The sequence below is a fragment of the Hylaeus volcanicus genome, chromosome 5 (genome assembly GCF_026283585.1).
Source record: "Hylaeus volcanicus isolate JK05 chromosome 5, UHH_iyHylVolc1.0_haploid, whole genome shotgun sequence".
Classification (NCBI taxonomy): domain Eukaryota; kingdom Metazoa; phylum Arthropoda; class Insecta; order Hymenoptera; family Colletidae; genus Hylaeus; species Hylaeus volcanicus.
This window is the reverse complement of record NC_071980.1, coordinates 29,937,508-29,956,907: the sequence shown is the minus strand read 5'-3', so window position 1 is coordinate 29,956,907 and position 19,400 is coordinate 29,937,508. Positions and strand designations below refer to the sequence as shown.

At 43.4% G+C, this 19,400-nt stretch overlaps 1 protein-coding gene across 6 annotated transcripts in view; it reads left to right on the top strand.

Annotated features, from left to right (window-relative positions):
• LOC128876792 (calcium/calmodulin-dependent protein kinase type II alpha chain) overlaps window positions 1–19,400 on the top strand; it is a 97,863-nt gene that overhangs the window by 38,426 nt on the left and 40,037 nt on the right. For all 6 annotated transcript variants that reach the window (XM_054123471.1, XM_054123474.1, XM_054123472.1 and 3 more), the window contains exons 3-9: window positions 1,211–1,270; window positions 12,450–12,504; window positions 13,418–13,556; window positions 13,720–13,822; window positions 15,832–16,010; window positions 16,350–16,472; window positions 16,787–16,870. In XM_054123471.1, the coding sequence (XP_053979446.1) occupies window positions 1,211–1,270; window positions 12,450–12,504; window positions 13,418–13,556; window positions 13,720–13,822; window positions 15,832–16,010; window positions 16,350–16,472; window positions 16,787–16,870 (743 nt within the window). The remainder of the gene's footprint in view (window positions 1–1,210; window positions 1,271–12,449; window positions 12,505–13,417; window positions 13,557–13,719; window positions 13,823–15,831; window positions 16,011–16,349; window positions 16,473–16,786; window positions 16,871–19,400) is intronic.

Below are 19,400 nucleotides of genomic sequence, written 5' to 3'. Positions count from 1 at the left end.
AGGTCTGAAGCAGCCCCGACTTTGGGAATTTATTCCGACGAAATGAATGGCGGTTCAGACTTTTACAGGGTGTTTAAGTGTAATCTGAAATCCTTCAAATTTGTAATCCATGCACGCCGCGATTTTAATCATTCGCGTCCCAACGGATCGATCAGTCCATGGCTGGCTTTAGTATGTTATTCCGTGCGAATCGATGAATGTAAACGATAGGTGACGGGGCCAAGTGCATTAATTAATACACGCGGATTCAAAACGCGTAACCGGAAGCGTGCCATTCCATAGAGAGGAATTCCATTAGGAAGTCGATTATTTCGGTAATTATTAGAATATTTCAAGTAAGAAAGCTTGAGGAATACAAATGCGATTCTTTGCAGACATTACCGTCGACTGTCTGAGTATTTTTAATGCGACATAATCGATACTTTAGGCGTTCCAGGGAGGATTGGGAGACCCTCCCAGCAATAATACTCGAAGAACCATAATTATCGTACGAATTATCTTCATCAATTTTTCAATACTTACACCTTCCATTATTTTTCCAACACAATTTCAAGGTTGCATATTTTATTAGAAAATCCAAGGACGACTAAAAATCGATTGTAGGGCGCGTCTTCAAGGGCGCGTCCCTCGGAGGGAATTCAGTAAAAATAAAAATCGATTTTTTTTAAAGCTCCCATTGGGAATCCTCTTTAACAAATCACTGGTGCATCGCGTCCTTGGTCGATAACGGGACGGGAATCGATCGTCGATTCTCGAAGGAGCAGCCGTTCAGGGCCGCGTACATAGAAAGGAAACAGGATAATCGTCCTCGAAATGACCCAGCCACCGACAAATCCAATTTTATCGCGGTCCTTGGTGAATTACCCACGAGGAAACTCGTCAGGGGACCTCGTTGGGAAAGTCGATTTCGCGGTAATGACTATACTCAGCATTGGCTGTCGTTACCGCGAAACTTTCGCAATAAAGCTCGCTTGGATCCGAAGCGGAACGCGGAAATTCCGGCGCGTGTGTTTCGAGGGATATCTTGTGGTTTACCAGTCGTGTGCTTGATCACGATATCGTTCCTTCTTTCTGTTCAATTTTTTCCTTCGTCTTTAATTTAGATCTCGTTGGAAAACGTGTGTTTATTTATACGATTATAAGTATAGATATAAGAAAATGAATGTAAACTTTCAAACAGCGACGTTAATCATTCCTTTTTCCGTTTCAGATTTCCAGAAACTCGAACGTGAGGCGCGGATATGCAGAAAATTGCAACATCCAAATATCGGTAAGCTTATTTCAATCTTTTCCACGTGGAATTCATTTTATTAGCCCTTCGGTCTCATTAAGGGGTAAGTCAGCTTGGACGCGTGAAAATCATAGCTATACTCGATATACGCATTACGAACCTGGGTTATGCAGATCTTTCACTAAGTCAATAGTTTTCGAAAACAAATTTCTTGAACACAGCTACGCTTTTCGCTTCTCCAAGGTGATTTTTTCCTCTGAAGGGCGAATTTCCGCGTGTCCATTAGAACCGCCTCGCCCGTAAATGGATCGTCCAATGGATCGTGAAAATATATTTATTCGAGCGTCGCAAAGGGCACACGTGGAAGCCTCCCCGTCGCTGGAAATTATAAACGGAGAATAAACCAGTGAGCGATATTGGAATCCAATAAAGCAAGAAGAGTGAATAAACGCGTCGCGCGGAAAACACGGTGGGAAATTCGCCGTTACACTTGTCCAGCTTCGATGGGTCCTGGTGTTTCTTCCCGTGCCACGGCCGTTTCTCGCCATTTTTATTCGCCTGGAAATTTCGTCCATTGTGCTCGTAGAAAAGCGATGTTTGCCAAGGCGGAGCCAGCCAATCTTGTGCAACGGCACGCGTGTTCGATTTTCATCGTGCGCTCGAGATAACTCGCGTTTCGCGTTCGACTAGCTGAGATATTCATCGAGTTTGCTCTCGCGATCAATTAAGCCAGCGGGGTTATTGTTATCGAGAATCTATAAATATTTGCCGAGTGTTAGGTTCGTTATGGGAGAAACTGAGGCATTTTTCGGATTTTTTTATGTGAGAATCATTTAGAACTACAAGATAGGCGATTGAAACTCTACAGGGTTGAGTTTTAAAAGGGTTTTTTTTTTAAATATTTTCCCAAGTTACGAACCTACACAAAAACAGAAATTAGACACTTGTAAGTGTAGAAGTTTGGAAAGTTGACTATCGCGGTTCTTGAGCTGATTTCTCTTAGAATCGAATCAGATTTTCCTCGAGCATAGACGACAGAGAAACCATTCAGCGAGTAGGATCTGGCAGACATTTAGGCTCCGAAAGGTCAGCATCCCTGAACGGGCAGCGCAGTAGGATTACGCTCGGGATTATGGGATCCCCAGCGCAGCCTTCGCCCGTTAAACTGCAGCAGCTCGTTAACTAAGTGTCCTCACGGTTCGCTGCTTTCGATGAACCTCGAACAGAGTGCAATTTGCTGAAAAGAGGCGGTCAAAGCTAAAGTAAGGCAACGGTGCTCGTGACAGCTAATTGCGGTCAGGAATACTAGAGAACTGTCTCTTGAATTTTAAAGGAGCCACTGCGACAGGAACGAACAGTGTCCTCCAATCGGCAGGAACTCGCAATACTCTCGGTATCATTCTTCGATTATTCATTCAACAGGATTTCGAAAATTTTGTAATGTTCTATCGGTATCATTGAATAATTTAACCAGGTGTATTTATTCCCACTCTCCCTCTTCACGAAATCAATAGATAAAAAGAATGCCTAATAATTTTCTGATCGCATCGAAAGCATAAGGGGTGGCGAGCAGTCGACGGGTTAATTTCTAGCGAAAATTATCGTCCATCCCGACGCTGTTCTTCCGAGTGTTCGTCATATATTCGCAGTTTACGCTTCCACACTCTGTATGCTATCGTCCTGTCAAGCGCACAACGTACCCTCATCCGAGGAGATTTACGTACTTTGCCCCGTTAATTCTTCGAATGAAAGGAAATAACTCGAATCCCTGACTCCGTGGTTGCTGTCGCGGCTAAATTACCGCACTTGCCCGAAAGACTCGCGCGTGCACGTCAAAGTGATGGAATTATCAAGCGGTGCACGATACCTCGGAGACACGAGGAATCGACCTATCGAATTCCTGTCTTGGGACTTGGAGGTTTGAGCTTCTGATAAGAGAGGGCTAGCGGAACGCTTTGCTGAACACATTTGAATTAAATTAGGAGTCTTTCGGGCCAGCTGAAACTGAATTAAATTTAAAAAACACAAATTGCTATCAAATGTAATGAAATTGTACAATTTAATTTGTATTTTAATACTTGGTGCTTGCTTATATATAGTAATCGTAATGTTTCCACAAGAGTCGATGTCAGTTTGAATTTTTATTTATTTAATACATACATATTTTTAAAAGTGCAATATTTTTTTATTATTGAAAGATTCCTTAGTAAAGGGATTCTGAAGCAAAGTACGTAACGCTTTTCGAGTTACTGTCTAGCGAAACAGCCGTGACCCCCAATTGTTCCACAACCATAAGTCGGAGGAACCAAGAATCGTCCTGGCAGCGAGTTCTCGTAGCGACGATTGTTTCTGGAGCGTCGTGGCTCGTTTAACGCGTTGGTCCGATGGGAGTTTAATTCTCGCGGAAAATTAGCATACGTTGGAACATGGGCGTGCGAGGTACGATCGTATATTCTAGGTTTATGCCTTCTGCGTCGTGAAAACTATATATGTATATACGTATATATGTATGTCCGCCACGTACACGCGTGTGGAAACTTCCTCGTGGGGAGTGCAACTGCGAAAGTTCTCCACGGCACGTCGGCCAGACGTCGTTTATGGCTATTATAAATCTGACATATGCACGCCTGCGGCCTTCCCTACTATCCCCACTCACTCTCGTGAAACTGCATTTTTGCATCCCTTGAAAACTCAGAGTCGGGGAAAATAGAACTTGCCAACAAGTAACTTCCTTCGAGAAGTGCGCGCTTGGAGGAGGCTGTTAGGTTAGCGAGATAGCTATTCCAATTTGCAGAGGGTAGGTTAGATGGTCTGCATGATAGTGGCGGCGGAGTGAATTTTAACTTGTAGGGGGATAGGCTAAAATTTGTATAACTGCAGGTTTTATAAACGTTGAACGTGGAACTTGATTCTTTTCATGGTTTAGTTAGATTCAAGATATATGTCCGAGTTCTGTGAATATTTATTGGACTAACTGTATATAAATATATTGTTTCTTTGTTTGCAAAGGTTTTACTTTGCTTAAAGATTCGCAGTCTCCTCACAAACGTCACAAAACTGACAGAATAAAAACTACCCCTCGTGACACCACTCTCATCTCCACCTAATTTTCTACCCTCGCTAACCCTCCTCCCTGTTCTCACGCTCTGTTCCAATAATCCATCATCGTGATCTTGACCATCAGAGTCCCTCAGTGGATCCCCAGAGCCTGCATCCCCGAGAATTCGAAAGCATTTTCGCGCGAGTAATTCCTCGCCCACCCTAGCAGATGATCGTGCAAACGTAGGACGACCAAGTCGAGCCCTGCAAAGAGGCTGATCGTGGAACGGGCCGGGGCGACATCGCACATGTACACACGAGCACGTTCACACGATGGTGAAAGGGTTCGCAGAGATCGGTCTGGCGGCGTGTACGAGAGCGCAGATGTACACAGGTGGTCGCAAACGTTCAGCCTAGCCTAATTAACCACGGAGGCACGAATCGCACGGGTAATTAGCCAGGGAATTGTCGAACAACGAGTTACATACAGGCGATTGCCTCCCCCGCAACCGATGCGGATTCTACTCGTCTTTTCAGCGTTCCGCGTCGGCGAATCTTTTCCTGACCCCGTAGCTTTTGCGGCGTGACGCGTGGATTCGCGATTATGGTCGATTCGAGGGAGTTTGGGCTCCATTTGTGGAGCTTGAAGAGAAAAGAGGGAGGCACTTGGGACTTGGAGAGATCTAGAGGCCGTCAGAGTGTTAAATTTTTAGGGATTTTAGTACAGCAAAATTTTCAAAGCCTTCGCTATATCACGAAAGATTCAATTACTAACCAACTAGTACCAGTGTATCTATTATTCTACTATTACTAATATTAAACATAATCTACCTAAGTAAACAATCTCGATGCTAATATACTAAGGGCTTCTTACGTCCAAAAATCAGCACACCTAGGTCTCCTGAAAATTAGTATACAACGCCTCACCCCCTTCCCTACCAATTTCGCGTGTCTAGCCTCTCCAATTCCGCGTTTCGTGCTTACTGGGGTCGTTTCTCAAGGGTTGATGGCGACCTGAGCACCAAAGTAGCCTAACGTGCACCTGCCCTGACCGAACTATTAAACCGCAGTTCAGACGATACCAATTAATCCAAGGTACCTCGGCTGCCTCGGAGCAGCCAAGATTGCTCCCCGAGGAGCGCGAGACCTATCACGGCTCTATTTCGCTTCGCGCTATTGACCATTGTCGTTCGCGTGACAGACGCCTCGCGAGTGGAACGGACATTACCTGAGAATTAACCTAACGGTCTTCTTCGAACGATCGGTATCTTCCCTGAACCGAACCCCGTAAAATGAGATCGACGAACGCCCGCAACGCGTTTACTGCCACTGTTCTCGAAATGTTCCACCACGAAGCTGAACTTGAAAGGTGAATAATTCAGAGATTCGTGAAATTGTACTCGAATAACGAATGACGAGTGGAAACATTACGTACGGAAATGAAACAATGAAATATTTAGAGGAGGTTCGGTTGGGTGCTATTAGCAGAGACAACTGTTGGGGAACTATCGAGTGATTCTCTTGATAATTTTTCTCCCCTCTGGGACCACTTTTCCACAGTCTGGAGAATTGGGAACCTCTGGGGTTGGCGTTATCGCGTCGAAACACTCCCAAACCGCTGGACAGCAGCCAATTCGTGCCGTCGCCAACGGGTATGAAATTTTCCGGACGTGCCAAAGCGAGCCTCGAGAGGCGACGGACGGTTTTTTGCAAGATCAACGGTAAGGGAGCTCCCCCGAAGAGCGTCGATGACGGCACGGATATCGGGATAGAGAGATAACAGGTGTCTGAATCGCTTCAGATTTAAAATAGACGCGCTGGCCTCGACTAAAGAGATTATCGAGTCGTGCTCGCTTGCTCTTTATTCCCTGACGAGATTCGATAATCAGATTTGTGTATTTTTTTTCCCCTACCAAGTTAGGGGAGGATCGATGACCTAGAAATTCGAACGTACGCTGCGCTGAATCAGGATGGAAAGTTGTGGAGGGGGTGGAAGTCTCTTAACGATATGCTTACGACCAATTTGATAGAATATTGCATCGTCAGCTATGATGGGTATCTGTGGGGAAAGTCATTCAGAAAATTGGTCGTTTAATGGCCGGTGAAAAATGATAGAGGGTGCGGAGCAGTTGCGTTCTTGATCAACGAGTGATAATCACAAATTGCCTTGAAACAAAATTTTAATCACGTAGAGATTTCAACGAGTATCAGCTTGACGATCAACGTGTTAAGCGTGCCAGTTGCCTATTCTCTCGAATTAGAATAGTTTTGCGTTGGTCAGCGGACCGCGAAAGCGTTAATTAACAATCATGGTCCAGCAAGCCATTTTCAACGCGTACGAAGGAGTCACTCAGGGGAATTGAACTTGCGCGTTCGACGCGAACCTAATTGGCCGTGACCGTGACCGTAGCGAAACTAATTAAACAAAACAATTAGATACCGTTCGCAAACGTAACAAAATAGAGTCGTCGCGTGCTCCACGAGCTTGCAGCGATAAAGATCAGATGAATTGTTGTGCGCTAGTGTGATTGCTTTGATAGCCATAGAAAGAACCAGCACGGGGCCAGCCACGACAGCAAAAAGTCGCCACGCTGTGCTTTTCATCAACTTGTTCCCCTTGTGGATAGATTATCAGAGGGATTTTGAGTAATTTAGTACTCGTGAACGTGCTCGAAGGATATGCTGTTATTTTTATTGCTGAGTTAGTCGAAGGGTCTTGAAATATTTCAGGAAATAGTGCAGGGAAAAATTGGACGAGTAGTATGTGGCTTAATGTGAGGAGACGACGACGCAAGTGGAAATGGTTAGCGATAGATAGACGTGCAAGTCAGAGTCGATGTTCGCAGAAATAGAAGCTCGGATCAAAAAATTACCCTCCACTCGTCGAATAAAAATTCCAATACGAATTATAGAATTAAATGTTCCATACAGATTAAAATAAAACCCTTCGGTCACTCGTTTCTATGGAAAGTGGAAAGTGCGAGAAATTTCAAAACGTATAGTATTCGATCGTTCCGTTAACAATGGAAAAGAATGGAGAAATCCGCCTGTCGTTTCGACGCGGGCGAGGGACGCCCGTGGCACGCCAATTAATGTTTTTATTAATCGGCTGAATGGAACGAAAACTGGTGGCGGTTCCCATTCGGGGCAACGCGAGCGTGAAGAGACACGGTCGAGTGAGTATCTTCTCCCTGTCGGTCTTTTATTCGTTTGTAAACGAATTTCATTGATCGCTGGGACCCTGTCTCGAATCCTTTCGCTGTGTAACCGAAGCATTAGCCAGAAACGAAACTGTTCGCGCGGTCCCGTCCACAGATAATCAATCGCTTTATAGGCGACTTTTGTTCGATGGAAAGTGGCGTTCCTCTCCTCATTTTTTGTTTAGACTTCGTGCTTTATTTAGTTAATTTTTCATGTGAGTAAAGAGAGAGTTCACGGGAAGCAAGTTGGACGTTAGGCTATCCCTTTGTTCGTGGCGCGTTCCCCTTTTCAGCGATCGTCGTCATGTCGTCTAGCATCTTGAAATATCTCGAGGGCCAAAAGCAGCGAGGAAAGACCGTAGATCAATACTCAGCATCCTCTTTCCGCCGTGCTTCCTTCATGCTCCACGCGACATCTTTTGTCGATCGACTTTCACATTTTCGACTTCGTTGCGACCAATCAACCCCAATGTGCTTCCATTCCAGGTGCTAGCTAAACACGAATTACTTAAAATATTTTTGTATGCAATTAAAGAAAGTGTTTGTAAGAAAAGTCATTTGCTTGAGCATGGTAAAAATAGGTATTTTCAACATTTTTCATCAGACTCTAAAAATTTAATCAAAGTTCCGCTTGAAATAAAAACAGTCAAAAGGTTGGAACGGCAAGTTCGATAATACCCTCGCTAAAAAATGCTGTGGATTCGTTCCATACTCGATTCGATGTTCGACTATGGAATTTCATTGGCCACGTAGAACAGCTGTAGGTGTCGCGCAACGAATTAGAAGCAGGCATCTCGCGGTTCGGCGACAAAAGCCGCGGAGTTTGTTAAATCGGTCGAGTCGATTCCATAATTCATAAGGAGGCAGGGTTTCTTTTATTCATGGTACGACTCTATCCATCGACTGGACGTGACCAATGAATTACCGTGTCCTCTTCTGTTCCGTTTCCATCATGGCGTGTAGGAGCTTACGTTCGTCTCCAGTCAACAAGTGATACCTATCGATCCTCCTCGACCCACCGTTTCTCGACTCCCTCGCAGTCGCTGCCCTCGTCGATTTCTGTTTCTCCATTTTTCCTGCTCTTTTGCTTCTTCTGCGACGCTTGTCGGCGCTGATTTTCCTCTCGGAAACTTCTACTGGAGTGGTTAGCCCCTTGGATATCCTTTCAGAAATCTTTCTGAGCCATGATACTGTTATGAATTATATAGATAGTTGGAAGTAATATTAAAGAAGTAAAAGTAGATCAGGTTTAGTTGGCCTGAGGAGCAACTGATTTCTGATGATGACCACTAGCCTAGACTATCCTCGAAGGGTCGTTTGACCTTTCAGTTTTAAATAGCGTCAACCTTAGTCACGATAAAGACGCGGAGTGATAACGAGCTTCCCCGTGACGAGGTACTCGCATTGGAGAGACGACTTTTCAATCGTCTAATCGCCTTAGCCGCAACTTGATGGCTTCTCGGATGCTTTGCAACGATTCGTCGTCTTCTGCCAGCTTGATTCTCGGTATCGTCGACTCGACTCAGCTTTGAAGTCGAGACTTCGACGTCCGCCAGAGTAGACGTCCGCCGTTCGTCTTCAGCTGCTGGCATGTGGACAACCCTTCCTTTCTACCCATTTCTAAAATATTGGAACTACTGTCTGATCAAATTAGTTACAAATACGTAATCCTTCTTTTGCTCTGCAGTAACGTAAACTCATTTGTTATGTGATTTCTCCCTTCCAAAGGTTAAATTCCCTTGCAAATTCTTCTTTTCCACCTACAATATTTATCCAGTCTTCCGAACGCGTGCGTCAGGTCCTCCCATACCACTTTGATCACCCTAAACGAATATATTTCAATGTTCGCGACAATTTTCTCTCGCATCCCATATTTTGGGGATATCTGATATACAGTATCACGCGTGGGACACCATGAAAGTCGATGGGATTTAATGAAAACGGACGAGACGTCCGTAAGAACGAAACGCCCCGTTCGGGGAACAGATATCCTCTCTCTGGCCTTCATCCATTCCAAATGATCCTGAAACCGATCAAAAGGAGAAGTAGGGGAGCCTATCTTCCCGCTCTTTGATACCCTCGACCGATCCAATAAGGATCAAGAGGGAGATCAGAGGCTGGTGAACCAGAGACCGTTATTATGCGAATTTTTATCGGCGAGAGAAACCGCGTTTCCGATCGGCTCATTTTTCTCCGGCTCTGCGGACTATCGCCTCGTTCGACGTGACGAGATGATGTTCTATTCTTTGAACAAATCGATTATGGTATTATACATTCATATTTGTACCTCTGTGTGCGTATATACATATACGTATATATGTATATTTGAACGAATTACGATACCACGTTATGCTTCATTTTAATTTTCCGAATTTCATCGAATCGCTGACATTGAATTCCAGCCAGAGTGAAAATGTTCGCTCCGTCGAGTGACAATCTGTTTCCACTCGGAATCCGTGACTGATTCGATAAACGCGAACCTCTTATCGCGGCGGCATTGTTCGCGAATTATGCTCGAAGAAATCTTTTGTTCGACGTCGCGATTGTCGCGCGTCGTGACGACGCGTGGAGCGGATAATGGCGCTGGAAAAAATTTCATATGGCTTGTCGTGCTCTGGAGTAGCCATAGTGGCACACAAAGGGACGAGGACGATATTGGGGAAATCCATTTTCTTGCAAAAGTGGCGTTTCATCCTCGAATCGGTAAATTCCTTCTGAGGTTTCTCTATGAAACATATGTCGGTGGACATTGTAAACTGCGAATCGGTAAACAAACGTATGTTACGAAGCAGTGGTTCTTGATTACTCCAATGTATGCGACGAATTTTATTATCAATTCGTTGTTGTAAAAATGATAATTATCGTGGAATTAAAGTATGGCCCGTGAGTTCCCAGTGGGTCGTGCGAATATTGTTTGAGAATTGATACAAAAATATCTAAAAAATAGAAGGATTAGCCAACGTTTTAAAGTGCACAATAAAATTGATTTTCCAATATTCCATATTCTTAATCTTGGTCGCCAGAAAGAGAAACGAGAGTACCTGGCGTAAGTATCGATCCCGGAAGCCACACCTCGACGCAACGCGACGCGGAGTTAGGCGTTTTGCGCGATTACATTCACAGTTCCAGCCGTGCCTTGCTTGAACTTTCCGTCTGGTGTAGCTTTTCACGGTGCAATCGTAAAATGTCGCGAATATTAAATGTCACGTTTGCGATTTATATTCGTTTTGGAGGCGCACGCGGCTATTCCTAGCGCGGCGCGTTGAATAATGAAACTACGAGAGGATTCCATTTATCCGAACGAAAGTTTGCTCAATGCTCGATTCAGGGGACTCGATATCGAACGCTTATTATCGAATTCTAAAAATTGCACGCGTGTGCTCCCGTTTCTCCTTACACTATCCAGACAGGTCTGACATAAACCTGGACAAAAATATATTTTATAAAAATAGGGAGACTGATGTTGCTTTTTGCTGGTTAAACAGGTTTAAAGTAACATATGTGACAAAATATATTATAACCCTTAACAGAGCCAGAGTCAGACTCTGTTATATCTTATAATCTTCTATCTTATAATTTTCAAAAATGATTTGAAAGTAGAGAATCGCTTCTAGTCGATCAGTGAAACAAACCTCAATCCTGAAATGTTTTGCATAGAACTTACCATACTGTTTTCTTACTAGTCTAGCATTTCCAAAAATAATCGCGTGACCCGCGAATGCAAGACTTGTTATAGCATAGAGAATGAAGCGCGTCAGAGACGACATTTTTCGCGCAGATTCGGTCCGTGGCTTCACTTGACATTAATTAAGGCCGATTCGACGAGAACGTCGTATTGTATCGCGAGGAATGTCTCTTCGTTGACCTTAATGAACGTCGCGATCGAGCAAACTGTCGCGGATGCAAACGATACCCGGTTATTCGCGAATCGATTCTACTCGTTTGCGTTAGCGAAGCGACACCCCGTACTCGAGCTATGTCTCGATACCCTGGCGTCGAAATTACGTCATGCTAACAGTAATTATCATTGGATCTCTTTAATTAAAGGAGAGATCAATTTTTGAGAACGAAACAAGCGTTTCTAAATTTTAAGTTTGTAAAACGTACATTTCCTGAATAAACCTATCATAGATATATGCCTGTTCCGATTTTGATAATGATTGCATAATTGTCGTAAATTATAGCCAATCTCAAGGAATGGTAGTCTCACGATAATAGTCGCTTATTATACATACCTTGTTGATCGTTAAACTAATTTACAACGCCATTCGTTAGACCCGGCGGTGGTAGGGCGTCACAGGCGTTGGTTAACTAAAAAACGGCCCTTCGAGAGGCTAATTGGCCCCCGCCGTCGGCTGGTCGCGCAAAAATCCGGATCCCTAATGGCGCTATTCGTATGCGACGCGACGCGACCGTGTCGATGCAATTTGTTCAACGACCGTGAAGATCGTTTGCACGATACCGCGACAATTTTCCTTCCGCGTCTTCAGTCGTTGCTGAAACATTGTTCCAACCTTTGGACTCCTTTTTTGTGCTGGCTGTCTCATTAAATTTTAGAATCCTCTCGCATTAAACAAGAAACTCTTCTTGGGCTCCGTTTAATTAATTTATTCATTCTTCTTTACACCGAAATACTACCTTCTTATTTCAGAAAAAGTAACAAGGATGAAATTCCGAGATCCTCTCATGAGGATTTCAATAATTTATTACGTAATTCTTTTTCACACCGGAAAAAAAAGAGGGAGAGAAAGACGAATTCAATTTTTGTATTTAAATGTGTACGTGAATATGAGTTGCACCTCTGTTGCAAAAAAAAAAAAAAATTATAATAATGGTAATTCCAAGATCCTAAAACCTCTCTTGGAAAACCTTTTATACCTCGCTATAAGATCTACTAATCGCATCGATTGTTTTCCTACCCCTAGCGCAGTCTAAATTTCAGCGTTACTAAACCAGCCTCATCCCTTTTTCTGTTACAGTGAGATTACACGACAACATACAGGAGGAGAACTACCATTACCTCGTCTTTGATCTGTAAGTAGAGCGACGGGGGCGAGATTAATCATAGATTAAACGCGCGGGCAGTCGACGATAACGTCGCGTTGGGTCGAAAAGTTTCTAATCGAGTTAATCTCGACGTCGAATGATCCTAGGAAATCGGCGACGACCCCATCCGGTACGGGGCATTACGTACGCATCGATTTCGAATATTGGCCTGGGAGACATGTACTTTCGATAACATTTATTTAACAACATCAAAAATGAAATCAATGTCTCCATTTCTTTCTGATAAAACGGCTCAGTAACAGTTTACACGAACCACCCTATATATAAACCTCTTCCTCTTCTTACTCCCTCTCGATCCCGATCGAGACCGGTAATTGTTAATTTGCAGCTGTTAATTAGTCGGCCGTCGATTGTTGAAGCTGGCCGTCCTCGTGAATTTTAATCAACCTCGATTTGCATATTAACGAATCTGCGTGATCGTATCGATATTCCACGGTGGAAAGTATCGCGATATTTGACGGCGAGGAACTTCGCGGTGATCCGTTCGAGTGGAAGAATTCAGCGGGGCATTTCCTGCTTTGCTGAACTTTTCCAAGTTCGATGAAAAACTACGTAACTGATAATCTACATCTTGGTGCAACCCATTCCTTGAGGAGCTCGAGCCTTTGATCGTTTCAAGCGTCTTAATTTCTTCTTGAAATTCAGATTCCTTGGTGTCTTTGTCCTACCGGACTGCAGATTTTTTATTTGTTGAGAATTGAGAATCGAAAAAATATCTTGTGTTCGAAAGTATTTTCGATGCCGTTTAGGATTGGAGATCTATTTATATTAAAACAATAGATTCAATCTATAGTGTTGGTATGATCTAAAGTGGACGAATCGTTGCTCGAACGACGAAGCTTTTACAGTTTTAATCCAGCTATTTATTGTATTTTTTTAGAGTGACTGGTGGAGAACTGTTCGAGGACATTGTCGCGCGAGAATTCTACAGTGAAGCAGACGCTTCTCACTGTATCCAGCAAATCCTGGAAAGCGTACACCACTGCCACCATAATGGAGTTGTGCACAGGGACCTGAAAGTACGTATGGAAACGAAAATTCAATCGACATTCCATATAGTGCTCGCAAATGCCCCACCTCAATATTTGCACGTGCTATAGAATCCAGATTCGTGAGGCGTGTCACGCGAATAGACGAAATTATTTATATGTTAGTTAAAGGATATTATCCTTCTTGTTTCAGCCTGAGAATCTGCTGCTCGCGAGTAAGGCGAAAGGCGCGGCTGTGAAACTAGCTGATTTCGGATTGGCGATCGAAGTGCAGGGTGACGCGCTAGCATGGTTCGGTAAGTGGATCATCCTGTATCAATTTTCTACCGACGAATGTACCATTAATAGTCAACGAACGACAATGCTCGAGCTGATATAGTCCTCGATTAATTATTTCACGCCAACAATAATTCATATGATCAATTTATTGCTGGATTCATGAACTATGAATGAGACGTTGTAATTGCGTAATTTGTATTCGTAAGGGTGGATGAACCCTGCGACCCCGTTACGCACATAAACAGTAAACAGAAACAATTGATACACAAGCAGGACTGCGCTATTTAACGCTCTATTTTTGTATTTTTTTTTTGTGGACATTGTGTCCTTTGGTGCAATTTTGATTGTGACGCGCTTCCAGTCTATTTGGAATCGGACGCAAATCACAGACTCGGAAGTCAAATAAATTCGTTTCGTGGCACAGCTAATTTAGCTAACAAATGGACGCCATGGGTTTGTTTTACGTTGGCTTAAATTTCCGGAAGCTGATGGCTGAACGTGAAAAGGGGGGAAAAAGGAGAATCGTTTCGTGGAAAAGCGCGGAAGTTCTGGAATAAAATTTTTCCGCCGGTGTAATGTTCCCCGGTTTACTTTCAACGACGCGTACTCCTTCTTTTCGTTGAGCGTTTTCTAGCCTGTCGCGGTTCAAATTCGACTGCCGACATTTTCAGTCATTTACCACCCTCGTTGCCCCCTCTGCATGTTTAATAGACGTCGTACAACATGCAGACCAGTGGTGCACAACCAAAAATGTAGATTCAACAAGTGTAGACATTTTTTAATATTTCATTTTAATATCCAAGCCTCTCAAAATGTACCGCTGTTACGATGAAAATTTTCTCGATCATTTTCCTAGCTTTTCTTAAAATATTCGCCATCAGTTGGTAAAGAGCCTGTGTAGAGGCCATGTCACGTCGAAACGGCCTCGTTCGACTGCCTGTTCTCGTTTGTTTTTTCCTCCTGGGAAACTCCGGGGAAGTTTTCCCGCGCTATTGGAAAACTTCCTGCATTTTCGCAGTCAAAATAGATTCCACGTCTGAGATTTTCACCCGAGAACGTTCCGTGTATGTATTGTGTTTGCGGTCGAGGAACCTTCTCAACTGTTTTACTCTGTTTTCCACAGGAAATTCTTTCATATCACCCCCGCCCCAATACACGAAGTATCCTGAAAATATCCATACAGAGAAATCTGAATTTTAAAATAAATTAGATACACAATCATACGATAGGTAGACCGAAGCGAAGAGAATTTCAATATTTATTAAAATACACGAATGTTTATCTCGTGAACATTGATAAACGAAATTAAATGCAGAAACGATTACACGAGGCAAAGTTTACGCTGAGAAATTAAATTATACCAGGGATTAAATATGCGCATAATATAAAATCATAAGGTAGAGGATAAAGCACGGATTAATATTAATTTAGGTCTTTAGAGCTCGAACATCCGAGCGGGAATGAAAATTTTAGGTTCCCGTGGTTCTATTTATGCTTCTCGAGCGACCACAGAAAGGGTTCCCCCGGAAAATCCCAGCGATGACCTCACCAGGAATGATGAGATCAATCCTATCGCGAGCAACGGGTATTTTTAACGAAATATTATAACGACGATTATTCGCGCGACAATCGTTAACAATTCCTTCGGTTAATTTTATTATGGATTTCCGCATCAGACGAAACTCATTACGTTTAATCATTCGTTGAATATTAATATCCCTCCGTAGTATACACTATCAATTGTCGCGCGGGCGATGTGTGAAATCTCATTTGAATACGAGCAGCAACAGGATAATGTTTAATTTAATTACGAATTCTAACTTCGATTTTTAAGTAACATTAAATATGCACTTAATTTCACTTCAGAGTGGTCTGTTGTTAAGAGCAAAATTCATTTCACCAGTGGTTCACCACTGTATTTTAAAATTTATCAAATTTCATAGAGTGCACTCGATGAGTTTGGCTTCTATGAATCATTCTATACGTTTGCTCTCCCTGTGATTGAATAAAAATGTTATGCGACAAGGTTTCGCTGGAACGCCCGGTTACCTCAGTCCGGAAGTCCTCAAGAAGGAACCTTACGGCAAGCCAGTCGACATCTGGGCGTGTGGCGTCATCCTTTACATCCTCCTCGTCGGTTATCCGCCGTTTTGGGACGAGGATCAGGGTCGACTCTACATGCAGATCAAGGCTGGATCGTACGACGTAAGAAACCCGTCTACACCCCTCGACAAAACAATAGCACGCGTTAAACAATTCAAAATGAAATCGAAAATAATCACCATCCAACAAGATTTAAAATCTTTCTTTAGCAGAACTAAATATAGAACCTGTGTCAGTAAATTAATGTATCATCAAGCGAGCTATGTCATCTTTTAAGGTTCGAAAGGTGTCGTACTTGCTGTGAGGATCTTTGGAAGATCTTTTTTCAGTGCTCACCTGGAATCGGCTGCTCGTTGATCCTAAAAGTTTGCGTGTCCCCTAAAAGGGAGGTTCGATCTTCCTCGAACGGTAAATTAATCTTCTTCCTTGTTTATTCGCCAGTACCCCAGCCCAGAATGGGACACTGTGACGCCGGAAGCAAAGAATCTCATCAATCAGATGCTGACGGTGAATCCTAGCAAAAGGATCACCGCCAGCGAGGCACTGAAGCATCCATGGATCTGCGTGAGTACAATTCGCCATAGATCATCCCCCCATCGCCATGCTGCGTGTTCACTTGTCCAATTTCATAGATACCATTTTTGGCAGAAATTCTTCAAGTTTAACAACTCCAAGAATAATAGATTCTAATCTCGTTTCATCTTAAATCTTCCATTCATCTACTTCTCATTTTTTTAGAGGTGTCCCTCTTGAAAAGAATAGAAACCACAATATTTGCACTATACTATTACACTCGGATGGTGGTCTCTATAATTTTCAAGGAGTACAACCAATGAACACGTAGCGATAGAGCCAGCAACCTCTATTCTCTGTTTCAGCAACGTGAACGTGTCGCATCCGTCGTCCACAGACAAGAGACGGTGGATTGTTTGAAGAAATTTAACGCAAGGCGCAAATTAAAGGTGAGTAACGTGCTATCTAGTTCAATTAGACGATCCCTTGGACGCGTAATAAGAGGGTGGATACGGGGCAGCGAGTTTCTCGATTAATAGAATCCAGCCTCGATGAACACGTTGCCAACGTTGTAGGAGAACTCTGCTAACTAGTTACACGCGAGTTTCGATTCGGGACATGTTAAGGTGCGTCAGCCCGTTAAATGATCTATAGCCCGTGTCGCGTGCTGGGGATAAGCTAGTATTTAGCGTTTAATCATTGGCCCAGCCCCGAAAACCGTCCACGAACCATGCTGGCCTGGTCAGAATTCGAAATTAGGTTCTGGCGTTTCGCTAGGTCCTTCTCTTTTTAAAACGATCCTGTCTTTATTACAGTTCACGTTTAAATATTTCTTTTTTGGTATTTTCTACGGGCAACTATTTTTTGGTAAATTTAATTTCGCTTACGAAAAGGATTGCGCACCACTGATCTAATCCCACACCAGCGCGAGTGGGCGTCGCATCAGGGAGCATGAATTAAAGATAGGAAATCACTCGACGCGTATTGGATCTACCTGCAAAGGACACCGTCCCCACCCATAGACTATTTTTGTTCTTAGCGCCGAGTCGCGGTGATTGGCGACGACAAAATCGTCGTTGATTAGGAATTCGTGAATTTCCGGTTCCCCTCCTCGCTCACGGTGTCTGTCGCGATTGTGTGACACGGTAACGAGCTCAGTCGTTTGAATTGAATCGAACCGGACGCGTGTGCGTGCTCTTATGATACCAGTCAACTGTGACATGTGTTCGTGAGCAGTCTTGGCGAGCACGCGTGGAAAATCGTGTTGATTGTGGAGTGTCGAATCACAATTATCTCCTGTGCAAAAGAAAGAGAGAGTGAGACGATTATTTCAGCCTTTTTATCTTACATACAAAAAGGTCCATATGTGATATTGTCTACAAAATTAATTTTCCTCTACCCACTGAAACAATTAGCTGACTAACATTCCCAAATTAATAATTTCCCAAAACAACCTATCCCACAAAATTAATTTCTCCTTGCCAAAGATCACTCAGCTTTACATCTGCGCCTCTGTTATCCGACAGGTAACAAGTTGACGTCACCTCGAACCGCAAATCCGTCCCCACGCGAAATTATAATTTATAATTATGGCAACAACACGCGTAGCTCATTAGCCACTTGTCCCTCCCGTTCACAGCGAACTATTAAATTTCCATGTCGACGTTTCGTGCGCCATTAGGGCGAGGTGTGGTTGTTGCACGCGTGCCACGGTGGTTTCAATCCGTTTGAAAGCAGCCACTGGGATAAAACGAGCCGGCTCGATAAACACATCTCCGATCCATTGATAAGTCGTAACTATTGCAACGATTGTACGTCTTGCGCTTGGCAGTGATCGAGTAAGCCTCGCATATCGAGTGCAACGGTATTCGCATAAATAACAACGTCCCGGCCGCGGTCTGCTTCCATTCAAGTAAATACAATTTTTTTTTCGTTTGTCAGGTCCGATCGATGCTATCTGAGCGCAGTCGGACGTCGAGAGTCGCGCGGTGAGCTTCCAATCACGCGATCTTTCCATTTGATGGAGCTTTCGGGGTCTTGGGAGCAGACAATTTTTCGCCAATTTTTCAGCTTTTTTTCGTGGCCAGTGTTCGCGATGGTTTCTTCGAATTTTGCGTGCTTGTTTGTATGTATTCAGAGGGCGCGTATGTTTTTTTTTGCGCGAGGGATTAATTATTTGTTGAGGAGATATGAAGGATATTACCGTTTCAAATATTAAGTATCGCGGTCAGTAACGTTCCGTGATCAGCTGTCAGGATTAACTTTGGTTAATGGCACGGTCGTAGAACTTGGGAATAATTAGAGGATATTGAGGATTATAGTGTCGTATTTCAATGAATTACTAGGGACAGGTATTGCGCATTCGCTTCCAAGCGAGCCCCGTGTCTTCCAATGAGTAAGGATCATTATTAGCACCATCTTGGTTGGGATAGCCAGACAACTTTGCTAATGATGCACCATCGAATACCACATTCGAACATAAATTCATCCTGATTTCCTACTATCGCCACTTTAGTTGATACTTTATTTAAAATTCAAATCTTAAGGGGTTGAAAAGTTACGCACTCAGCTGAAGGTATACATCAACGTCCACAGAACAAACATTCAAAAATAAAGCAATTATTCTTCCATGTCCACTGTTTATATCTTAGAGACGGGAAGCATTGAATCACCAGTTTTTCAATTAGCAAACACTATTACAAACCACTTAATAATTTAATCCAGCCACCCCACCGATAACCAAAATTTCACGTAAAACACTTTCTTTCATCCTTCCATTTCTGGAAACGTCGCTCCTGAAAGATACTCCAAAGTGTTAACCAAGTGGATGAAGATTGAATCAAAACGAACCAAGACCTAGACGCACTGAGCCATGAGGGCGTTGAAAAGGAAGTTTGTGCTGTGCAGACAACAGGAAGCAATCATCCCCGAGGTACCCTCCATCATACAGCATTCCATTATCGATTCACGAAATATTTA